The 12,095-nt window shown below is 41.4% G+C and overlaps 2 protein-coding genes across 2 annotated transcripts in view; one reads left to right on the top strand and one right to left on the bottom strand.

Annotated features, from left to right (window-relative positions):
* Positions 1 to 6,968, top strand: part of ghitm (growth hormone inducible transmembrane protein) — an 8,959-nt gene extending 1,991 nt beyond the window's left edge. Inside the window, exons 2-9 of the mRNA XM_079851234.1 lie at positions 2,633 to 2,766; positions 2,903 to 3,005; positions 3,418 to 3,529; positions 4,101 to 4,242; positions 5,495 to 5,603; positions 5,966 to 6,154; positions 6,226 to 6,397; positions 6,508 to 6,968. Of these exons, the coding sequence (XP_079707360.1) occupies positions 2,647 to 2,766; positions 2,903 to 3,005; positions 3,418 to 3,529; positions 4,101 to 4,242; positions 5,495 to 5,603; positions 5,966 to 6,154; positions 6,226 to 6,397; positions 6,508 to 6,592 (1,032 nt within the window). The 5' untranslated portion in view covers positions 2,633 to 2,646 and the 3' untranslated portion in view covers positions 6,593 to 6,968. The remainder of the gene's footprint in view (positions 1 to 2,632; positions 2,767 to 2,902; positions 3,006 to 3,417; positions 3,530 to 4,100; positions 4,243 to 5,494; positions 5,604 to 5,965; positions 6,155 to 6,225; positions 6,398 to 6,507) is intronic.
* The window catches only part of chst3b (carbohydrate (chondroitin 6) sulfotransferase 3b), a 25,130-nt gene extending 13,736 nt beyond the window's left edge, over positions 1 to 11,394 (bottom strand). The window contains exon 1 of the mRNA XM_079851233.1: positions 11,339 to 11,394. The gene's annotated coding sequence lies outside the window, so the exon portion shown is untranslated. The remainder of the gene's footprint in view (positions 1 to 11,338) is intronic.
* Positions 11,395 to 12,095: the final 701 nt, after the last annotated feature.

Genomic DNA, 12,095 nt, shown 5'->3' with positions numbered 1-12,095 from the left:
ATACATTGATTTGAATTTTGCAAAGCACTTTCTGTTTGGAAAGGCAATATGCGGAGTGGGCGTCAACGGTCATGCATATTTAGTGGTTCACACCTGAGGAGACAATGGGGCCTGCATACTTAATTAGCCATTCATTCAGGTGAGTCACTGAGCCACAAGAATGCAAGAGCAACAGTTGGAAGCATCTCAATTCTTTTTTATTTTTCCTCATATTGTGCTTGCAAATTGGCCTATAATATCCAAGGAAAACATGTCTAGTAATTGTGCAGTTAATTCTCATACTGTATTTTCAGTTTTGGAATATTTATCCTCCCCCCAAATTTGTCACTAATAAAACACAATAAAAATTATTTAAAGAAAAGGCTTATATTTACCTTTTAATAGTTTGTTTACATCTACCTTGTAAATATATTTTTTTATTAAAAAGGTTACAATTACAACAACAATTCAAGTGTAATCTTTCTTTGTAAAAACTAAAGTATACATTTTATCATACATATTTCAAAGTTAAGGATTTGATTGATTATTTGATTACTTTATTTTTGACAAAACATACTATATTTAACATTACATTTACATTTACATTTATTCATTTAGCTGACGCTTTTATCCAAAGCGACTTACAATTGCTATATATGTCAGAGGTCGCACGCCTCTGGAGCAACTAGGGGTTAAGTGTCTTGCTCAGGGACACATTGGTGTCTCACAGTGGATTCGAACCCGGGTCTCTCACACCAAAGGCATGTGTCTTATCCATTGCGCCACACCACCCCGCACCACATGAGCAAATATTGGCAAACAAAAGCTTATTTGAGGTGGCAGATATTTTACAGTAAAAATGTATAATCTATCCAAAACTAATCAACGAAATGTTGTCTTTCATATGTCTGTAACATAGGTCTTTCATTTTTTTTATAAGAAATATAAATGTTAATTTGCAGTTTAATACGTTGGTTATACAAATACATTTTATTTCAACATATTTCAGTCGATTTTTACTCAGTATAGCAATACAGTTTGCTAAAACCGAAACATTCATGCACAAACAGAAACGCCTGACTGTAACGTTGTTTTTATGAAATATTAGGGCATATAAATGTTAATTTTCAGTTTAATACGTTGCTTATACAAATAGCCTACATTTTATTTCAACATATTTCTGTCGATTTTTACTCAACTCAGTATAGCAATACAGTTTGCTAAAACATCATCATTCATTCACACAGAGACGCAATTTAAATTTAAACTGTCTTTTTGCGAGCTGTGGTAAACAGCGCGCATCTCTGCCGTTCATTCATTCACAGAAACGCGATTAACTTGAGAAGGAAAAAAAACTTACTACATATTCGGATCCTCTCTCCTGCAATACCCGCACTCTGAGGTAGATTTTCCATTATTATTATTCCTCACAGCGCTGCCAGATGGTGTAAACAGTAGGCTACAATGATATGATTAAACTTGTGTTTTCTCAAGCTGATATGGGGGCGTTCACAGGTTTGCTTGGATTGCCTCAGTAATTTGCGTTTGAATAGCACGCGCTCTCCGTGGGCGGGTTCACATTACATTTGAATGAGCTCTAATTAGCTCGACTGGAATCGCTCTCTTTTAATACAGATTTCACAAGATGAGAATATTTGTTTTTTATATAAATTACCTCATTTAAAAGAAGAGAATTCAAGCTTCATGCCTGTGTGTCTGTATGCCTGTTTGACTGAGTATTCGCTGAGTTACAGTTCATTTTCGGACGCGTTTCAGAATGGTCTTCACTGACAGAGAGAAGGCAGAACTCGCATCACGTTTATTTTTCTTTATTTGGCAAAAAGCACAACACTTTGTTTTTATTGTGAGTATACACAAAAATAATACACATTTAACAGAATCGATTGATGTATGAAACTTGCTTGTAATATCAAAGTCAACAGAGCAAAATTAATTTCTTTTGAACTGAACTGAAAAAAAGCGAGCCTATCGCACCGGCGCGATTGTCGACCTCAGGGGGTTAACCCGGGCCTGATGTCCGCGCGTTTAACCCGGGCCTGATGTCTGTGTGTTTAACCCGGGCCTGATGTGTGTGTGCTTAACCCGGGCCTGATGTCCGCGCGTTTAACCCGGGCCTGATGTGTGTGTGCTTAACCCGGGCCTGATGTCCGCGCGTTTAACCCGGGCCTGATGTGTGTGTGTTTAACCCGGGCCTGATGTCTGTGTGTTTAACCCGGGCCTGATGTGTGTGTGCTTAACCCGGGCCTGATGTCCGCGCGTTTAACCCGGGCCTGATGTCCGCGCGTTTAACCCGGGCCTGATGTCTGTGTGCTTAACCCGGGCCTGATGTCCGCGCGTTTAACCCGGGCCTGATGTGTGTGTGTTTAACCCGGGCCTGATGTCCGCGCGTTTAACCCGGGCCTGATGTGTGTGTGCTTAACCCGGGCCTGATGTCCGCGCGTTTAACCCGGGCCTGATGTCCGCGCGTTTAACCCGGGCCTGATGTCCGCGTGTTTAACCCGGGCCTGATGTCCGCGCGTTTAACCCGGGCCTGATGTCCGCGCGTTTAACCCGGGCCTGATGTCCGCGCGTTTAACCCGGGCCTGATGTCCGCGCGTTTAACCCGGGCCTGATGTGTGTGTGTTTAACACAGGTTAGCGGACAGTGATGCTGGTCTCACGGCTGTCATGCCTGCGCTCGGTCCCTGTGGCCGGGCTCCGGTCAGCCCTTGGTCAGACTCCGTTAGCCCTGCGCAGCTCCTGCCGGCCCCTGATGAGACCCACACAGGTACTGTCCTCACCGAGACTGACATACACACACACACACACACACACACACACACACACACACACACACACACACACACACAGTCCAGAGCCAGTCATGTGGGATCTGTTTTAAATTTTGTGTTGTTCCCGATCAGGGCTATTCCACCAAGACGAGACTGGGGTTCCGGCGGAGCAAGACTTCCAGAGAGCAGTTTCAGGACGCGGCGTTCGAACCCGCTACTGACACCGCTATTAAAAGTGAATTCTGTTCACCTGTTCTTCTATTAGAATTCCTCCACTTTTACTTGTTTTTATTGCCGCTGTTCCCTGGGATAAAACATCTGTCTCAGGAGATCTGATCACAGCTGGAGTCTGTAACACGTTATGACCCTCTCGTCGTTAGGCTCGTTAGAGAGGAGACGCCTGTACAGTTACAGATACAGTTCACACCTGTATTTATAGAGCTTGTGATCGGATCAGCTGAGACGGATGTTAATGCCAGTCTGGGCTGCGTTTCCCAAAAGCATTGTAAGCCTAAGTAGATCGTAGAAGCACTGCCACTAATAAATCTACAATCATCTTTTGAGAAACGAGGCCCTGATCATTCTATAACGAAAGCATCCTTCAAAGCTGTGTGTGCGAGTGTTGCTAGCGTGTCTCTCCTCCACAGTCCACAACATGGGCCGGGTGATCCTGGCCGGAGGAGCCGCTGTGGGACTGGGAGCGTTGTGCTATTACGGCTTCGGGATGTCCAACGAGATGGGAGCCATAGAGAAAGCAGTGTAAGAGTCACTTTCACATTCAGACACTATAAGGGCAGGTTTACATGGTAGCGATGGAGTAAAAATGCTAAAGTTTTTGCTTTGTGTTTTTCATGTACAGAAGACAATATTGTCAAAACGATCTCCTCTCAGACGATCCGCAAAAACGACTCGAAACGCTGTATTGACTGAACGCGTAACACGCATGATGTCACTGGTTTCACAAATTCACGTTTTTGTAGTTTACATGGAGACGATAACGGGATCATTTACTAAAACTTGCAGTTTGAATCCTGTTTTCAAAAGTTTGCTTTTTTAGGCCCCCAAAACGCCGTTGCCGTGTAAATGATTATGCGGCCAAAATAGAAAACATAAACATAACATTAAAAGTTTTCCGTTTTTAGTTGAAAATGATGTCGTGTAGACGGCCCCTAAATGACATGAAGGCCAGAACTGATCTCGCTATGCCAGCAGAAAGATCGGATGAACTTGATGAATGGAGTTCTCGTTGAATCACTGACTGGTGTTTGATTGGTAGCCAGAGCATGAACAGATCTTCCCTTCTCCTGATGAACTGAAGCTGTGTTTACAGGATCTGGCCTCAGTATGTGAAGGACAGGATCCACTCCACATACATGTATTTCTCTGGAAGTGTGTGTGTGACGGCTCTGTCCGCGGTGGCCGTTAGCAGAACGCCGGCGCTCATGGGACTCATGATGAGGGGCTCCTGGATGGTACGCAACAGATCTTATGAATTCAACTTTTTATTCTTTGCCTTTTAAAGTTTCATGAAATCCCTGTTTTAGCCTGGTTGTTCACACCTCCGAGATGGAAAAAGTCTCAAAAAATGTGGAAAAGTGGGAGAGTAGAGGGAGACAACAACCAATAAAACACAGACCTGCAACACTCATTATACAGACACATGAATATTAAAATATGACCTCTGAGAAAGAAAAAAACTGAGTTGAGGGTTAAAACTCTAACCCTATATAACAAGGAGAAACAGAAGATCATTTAAAAGGTCTAATAATAATATTTTCGTTACATTTACGAGCACTGCAGTCTCTGAACAAACGCGTCAGTCTAACAGAAGAAGAAAGGCATAGTTATTTTTTTGTCTGTTCTTTGAATTGTCGGTCTACATCATTGTGTGTGTGTATCAGAGTAACCCACCGTGGCGTCGCGTTCATGATCAGGCGTACGGCTGGATCAGTGTCATACATTTCATTTGATGAAGACGTGCGCGCACACGGTGCTGGTTCATGTTTAGAGCACTAGAGTATATGAAATCTGAAGCGTGCTCGCTCCGGTCCGGATATGAACGATATGATCCGCATTATGAGCGTTGTTGAACCCATCGCGGCGTTACGCGCAGAAACCGCTGTCATGCATGCCGTGCGCGTGTTGTTTGAATTCTCTGCTGTAATGTGATGATCTCATGCGTAATCCAGCGCAGTGATTGGATTGAACGAGCTCTTTCTCATGAATAAATGCAGAGATTATCTCGAGGGTCAGCTGAAGTACCTTCGGAGCGTGTGATTGGCTGAATGTGAGGTAGAATCGTGCCACAGCCAATCACACGCTCCGAAGGCTCGCTTCTACCTCACATTCCCTGACGTCGCCTTGACTTTGCTTTTCAACCCGGAAGAACGAAATTGCTCAGGAAAACGCAAAAATAACCAATTTCCACTTATTGATAACATTTATGAGTGCTTTGTGTTTTCAGTGATGTGCAACCTGTACATCTCTGTTCACATCTCAAAAAAATTACCCTTAAATACATTTCACATGACATCAGTTCTTACTGTCAAGTGTACTCTTATTATGCTATACCTGTTGAAGTATTATAATGAGCCAGCTTGTAGTTTAATATTCATATTGAGAGGAATATTGAAAATTGAAGTGGCGTTTCCTGTATTTTGCTGAAGGGTTAGATTGATAGAACTTCTTGATCAGTGCTGTGACTAACGCATTAATGGTCCGCAGGCTATCGGTGCGACGTTCGCTGCTATGATCGGCGCAGGAATGTTGGTGAGGTCGATCTCGTACGAGAACAGTCCCCTGCCCAAACACCTGGCCTGGGCCCTGCATGCAGGTACAGTGAGCAGAACGGGCCCCTAGAGGGCGCTGTAGTCTGTGTTCAGATCAGTGCTTTCCTTTAGTCGAGCACTGCAGAACATTTCAATACGAGCTCTCACATGAAGTCCTCACTCCTGTGTGGACGAACAGCGCAGCTCTTGTGTCACATGACCCTCCTGAAGTGGTATTGAAGTGTATTCCTTGTATGCCTGTGTCACATGACTCTAATGAAGTGTACTGAAGTGTATGTCACATGACTCTAATGAAGTGTACTGAAGTGTATGTCACATGACTCTAATGAAGTGTACTGAAGAGTATTCCAGTGTGTGTGTCACATGACGCTCCTGAACTGGTTCTGAAGTGTATCCCTGTGTGCAGGAGTGATGGGGGCCGTCGTGGCCCCGCTGACGCTGCTGGGCGGACCCCTGGTGATGCGAGCCGCCTGGTACACCGCAGGCATTGTGGGAGGTTTGTCGACGGTGGCCATGTGCGCTCCCAGCGAGAAGTTCCTGAGCATGGGCGGGCCGCTGGCCGTGGGCTTCGGGCTCGTGTTCGCCTCGTCTCTGGGTACGGCTCTCTCGCGCTGGACTTGTGTTTCCCATGAGCCCGCAGGATCTGACCTCTGCTGTTCTCCACAGGCTCCATGTTCCTGCCGCCCAGCTCCGCGCTCGGGGCCGGGCTCTACTCCGTGGCCGTGTACGGAGGACTGCTGCTGTTCAGCATGTTTCTGCTGTACGACACGCAGAAGGTCATCAAGCGCGCCGAGACACACCCTCTTTATGGCGTTCAGAAATATGACCCCATTAATGCGTGAGTGTTTTCTGTGGAAAGAGGAAGAAAACGTCTCTTTCATGACGTCACACAGTATGACTGTCCACACGCTGTGAACTACGCCACGCTCACGTGTTTTTCTCTTGCAGATGCATGGGCATTTACATGGACACGCTCAACATCTTCATGCGGATGGTGATGATTCTGGCCAACGGCGGAAACAGAAGGAAGTAGTTTATCGAGACAAGACGACATGAGATTGGCCTGGAGAAGAAGATGTAGCTAAAAGTGTTGCTCATTTATTTTGCATTCATTTGTTTAAAAGCAGAAAAAAACCTTTGGATTGTTTTCAGCTGAATTGCATGTCAGGCGTCGGACAGTGATTTAATGTTTCTTCACAGATGCGGGTTAATGCAGATCTTCTTACTCAGTTCCACATTTGGTGTAATTATAACAACAAATATTTTTGTCTATTTATTTGCCAGACTAGCTGACAGCAGACTAGAGAATGGGTTAGCTAGCCCCAACCCTAATGCTCGTCTCACTGATTCTTGTGTTCTAAGAGTTTGGCACTCGGGGTTCAATAAACTTTATTTGCATTTACATTTTACATCTTAATTGTTCAGCGTATTGCTTTGCAACAGACATCAAGCACCACTTTATAAGACAATGTACAATTTGTGTACAAATCTACCCATGAGAATGTCTGTGTCAGAAAATTCAAGAGTTTTAGTGTCAGTACTACATTAAACTACCATATATAATGTTGATTATAATGTATAATAATGCAGTGGGTGAATATTAGTGGTCCTGATAATGCCAAATGTCTGATGTTCCCAGTAAAAGTGGCCGACGTTAGTTGAAATATCTGGTCAGTGAAATAATAATCCTGTAATTTCGACATCAGAATCATCAATATTTCTATTCTGGTGTCACCACAGGGTTTCCAGCACCAACTCCAAGCCTATTCATTTACACACCCAATGTAATACCAAATTTAGCATTTTAATCAATTTGCAGTGCATTACATTAGTATGTGTTTTAACTTTTACCATATGTTTTGGAGTATCGCAATAATATGGTGCCATGAGTTGAGCATCGTGATGTGTGTGGTATCGTTACACCCCTAGTGAGATCTGAAGACATTAGAAATATCACTGAACTTTATAGCAGAATGATGTTGAATCCCCAAACTTCAGATATGATTTCTAACACTAATCTCATGTTAGCTTGCCCTTTCATTGGTTTCTTTGAGACAAATTCAGTGTTTTCTGATCATTTTACCTATCGATTATGACCATTAATCCAGATTATGATGGTATTTTTGGGTCAGATCCGCACAGCGGTGATAGTGAAGGCATGTCCGTGATGTTTGTGAGAGGATCTGCGCATCGACACATTCGTGTTTTATCTGCTCTGACCAGCGGCAGATGACCGTGAGATTAGCGATTAATCCTCCGCCATCTGTGTTCTGATTAAATCCTGAGAGGAGGCCATTGCCAGCGGATGGGAACATCAGCACTGGTTACAGGTGCAACTTACTTTAAAAAAATAAAAGATTAGGAAATATTCAATAGTGATTGCAAGTCACATTCACTGCCAAAACACTTAAACCCCATTAATATGAAGTTATTGTCAGTATCCATAGGTCTGCAAAAAGAAAAAAAGAGTAGCCTCAGAAACAGAAGCTTTGGCATCTGGTGGATTCCTGTGATCATGTGATCGTGCAGTTTCTGTGACAGACCAGCAGAGGGAGTTAGACAATATCAGCTGTTAACACACACTGCTCTCACACACACTGCAGATCCTGCTCTACTCTCTACGACTCTCTCTGATCAACGGTGAGTGTTATAACCACTGTCCACAAGTGTGGCATACAGCTTCAGTGCATCCGGAGAGCATTCACAACACTTCACTTTTTCCACATTTTGTTGTTACAGCCTTATTCCAAAATGGGTTAAATTCATTATTTTTCTCACAATTCTACAAACAATACCCCATAATGACAACGTGAAAGAAGTTTGTTTTGAAATCTTTGCAAATTTATAAAAAAAAATCACATTTTTTTAAATCACATGCACAAGTATTCACAGCCTTTGCCATGACACTCAGAATTGAGCTCAGGTTCATCCAGTTTCCACTGATCATCCTTGAGATGGGTTTCTACAACTGGATTGGAGTCCACCTGTGGTAAATTCAAATGATTGGACATGATTTGGAAAGGTACACAACTGTCTATATAATGTCAGAGCACAAACCAAGCCATGAAGTCCAAGGAATTGTCTATAGACCTCTGAGACAGAATTGTATTGAGGCACAGATCTGGGGAAGGGTACAGACACATTTCTGCAGCGTTGAAGGTCCCCATGAGCACAGTGGCCTCCATCATCCGTAAATGGAAGAAGTGTGGAACCACCAGGACTCTTCCTAGAGCTGAGCGATCGGGGGAGAAGGGCCTCAGTCGGGGAGGAGACCCAGAACCCGATGGTCACTCTGACAGAGCTCCAGCGTTTCTCTGTGATGTCCCGTACTCATAAGTGAGCGGATGTTAAAAAGACCAAAGTTGACAGTAGTGTTACTGATTTTGACAGCCGTGTTAGCCGACCTAGCTAGGCGGACCAACACACTATGATCAGCGCGGCGGCCGGTGTTCCTCGGTGGACGTCGAGTAGTGGACCAGAAGGACTTTATGGAGTTGATTTATCATACCCTCCTGAGACCCAGAAAAAAAAAGTTTGTTGAATTTAGTTTTTTTCCATGTCATCACATTGTTTAGAGCACAAGAAACAAATGGTAAAAAAAACATTTTGCTATGTCCTCTGTAGTGGATGCCAGGACTAAGTTGTTTAAAAAATAAATTGACATGAAATGATGGGATTTTTTTTTCAATCACCAATAAATTTTGGGGTTTCAGGATTTTTTTTTACCAAAATTTGTATAAAGATGATTCTCAACTATGTTATGAAAAATATAACGGAATTAATTGATACACCATCTTTATGCAATATGTGGGTAAAATGGCCATAAATTAATATTCCCATTCAATGCAATGTATCTATACACTGTATCTAATTTGCACATTAATGTGTTCTTGGAGCAACATTTAATTAAATAAGAAGTGTAATAATTGGAGTAATAATTGGCAACATTTTAATAATAAAATCTAATATTTCATAGGAATATTGATGTATAATTTATTTCCATATTCACTTGTTGTGTCTCACAAAATGCCTGATAAACATGATGTAAGTCCTGATGTCCTCTACAGTGGACACGTTAGAAATCAATGCCCTGTTCTGTAGCAGAAAGTATTTTTCTTATTTGAAACCCCTTAACATTTTCCTGAGATGTTGTTTTATGAAATACAATTTGAAAAGTAGTCCAATTTAAATTATAATTACAATATATTATCATATTTCCATAAGAATGCTACATTTGATCACTAAATAAATGTCAGACATTTTTAAAGACCAAGGAGAAGTTGTTTTCATGGTGAAACCTCCAAACATTTGGTCTCTCTGAAAAGCCCTGATTGTGCTCTTTACAGGACACCCAGGTGTGTCATGTGACATGTATGACGTCAGAGAAATTCACTAAAATATAATGTCCACTACAGTGGACAAAAGTCTATTCTTGGGTCCCAGGAGGATATTGAAAGTTCCGACGAGAGCCATGGTGAATGCATTTCCGACGAGGCAAGTATAAAATGTCCGTGTGTGAAAGCAGAGCTGGTGATGGTGGATCGTGTAGATATAGACGGAAGCTCAGCCGTAGAACACTGGAACAGTGCAGTCGATGAGAAACCAAAGACAGGACAGGCGAGCACAAGCCACACATCGCTAATCCACATAGTTAAAGGAATCCCGGGAGCAGCGGCGGCGTTCACTCATCCCGGGACTTCTTGATCTCTGGAGAGATCTGAACATGGCTGTGCACCGACGCTCCCCATCCATCCTGATGGAGCTTGAGAGTTCTGCGAAGAAGAGTGGCAGAAACTGCCCAGGTACAGGTGTGCCACGCATCTTACTCACTAACCCTTCTCAGAAAGCTGTAGTTGGTGCCAAAGATGCTTCAACAAAGTATTGAGCAAAGGCTGGGAATACTTATGTACATGGGATTTTCTTTTTTTTCTTTTTTTTTATAAATTTGTAAAGATTTCAAACAAACTTCTCTCACATTGTCATTATGAGGTATTGTTTGTAGAATTTATTGTAGAATCCATTTTGGAATAAGGCTGTAACAAAATGTGGAAATAATGAAGTGCTGTGAATATTTCCAGATGCACTGTATATATACACCTGAATAACAGAAATATTAACACCAACTATTAACTTAACGCTGCTAAGAAATATCTAGTATGTTTCCCAGTGTGTTGTCACAAACAATAAAGACCTTTAAGTAAATGTAATGTTTTAGAGAAACCAGAAGAAATAAACAGAACAATGCATTTACATGAGAATGAATTGAAATAAAACCAGTCCAGTAAATGAAAGCAATATTCATACAGATGGTCTGTAAAGTAAGGGAAATCAATAGAAAAAGAATAACAATGAAAATAAATAAATAAAAACTTAACTGATCAGTTAAGGTTGTATATGAATAAGGAGTAAGTATAGAATTACTATAATGAAAGTTGGAATAATCAGTGTTTAGGATGATGACACAAAAACCCTAACTCTCACACAAAAAATAGAAAATAGTCCTTCAGGAGCTCTTCAAATAATCCAAGAAAAACGCGATATCCCACAGAGTCACATCCTTGTACTCTGGATATATGATAATCCACAAGCTAACAGTGAGAACTATATAAGTAGAGCCTTAACAACTCATACAGATTCAACACCACAAAATATAAAGTAACATTTAAGGAGAAAACATCTACAAAAAGAAAAGAAATCTAGCATTAGCTAGAGAGCCCACACATACATTATATACATCAAATGAAAACAAATGCACAACATAAGGAGAAACAAAACTTACATGATTGAACTGGAAACAACATTTCTCAATCAGGACTCTAATGAGTGTTGCTGGAGGTGCTAGGATAAAACCAGGATATAACCAGGATATAACCATGCTTCCCTCTTCCAAACAAACTTACTTCTTCTATGCTACTACTAATTTAAATACAAGAGGTTCTAACGCTCATGCTCCCCCTAGTGGTGAGTATGATAAAAAAAAGGGTAATGGCTAACACTGTTAGTGTTTCTTTAGAAATAGTAAATTACACAATGTTCAAATACAAAAGTAGCACAAAGGGTAATTAGAAATGGCACAGAAACAAAAATCACAAATCACAAATAAAACAAACAAAATTTCACTACAAACTCCAAAGCATGATGATCACAAAAATAAAACCACTACAAATTCTTCCCCACTAAGTTAACCATATATAAGAAGATGGGAACTCCACTGTCGTATGAGTCCAGAAGAAAACAGAACAGAGAGAAAACACACAAAACCAAACACACAATAACGTCAGTCACGCTGCCACTTCAACACACACGGCTCAATTAAATATTACACTAATCTCTTCAGACACCAGTGGTCTCAATAAAAGTCAATGACAATCATGCAGCATCTGTAAAAAAAATCTAAAATAATAATAATAATTTAATACAATTCATTAAAAATAAAAAATACACAAAAAAATGACAATTTAATTTTTTTAAATCTCACATGCTTCAGTAAATTAATTAAAATCAGTACCTGTATTTTTAAATAACCCTGCCTAGAT

Source organism: Squalius cephalus (genome assembly GCF_949319135.1).
Source record: "Squalius cephalus genome assembly, chromosome: 19".
Lineage (NCBI taxonomy): Eukaryota > Metazoa > Chordata > Actinopteri > Cypriniformes > Leuciscidae > Squalius > Squalius cephalus.
Note: the sequence above shows the minus strand (reverse complement) of the source record. Positions and strands in the feature narration are given on the sequence as shown.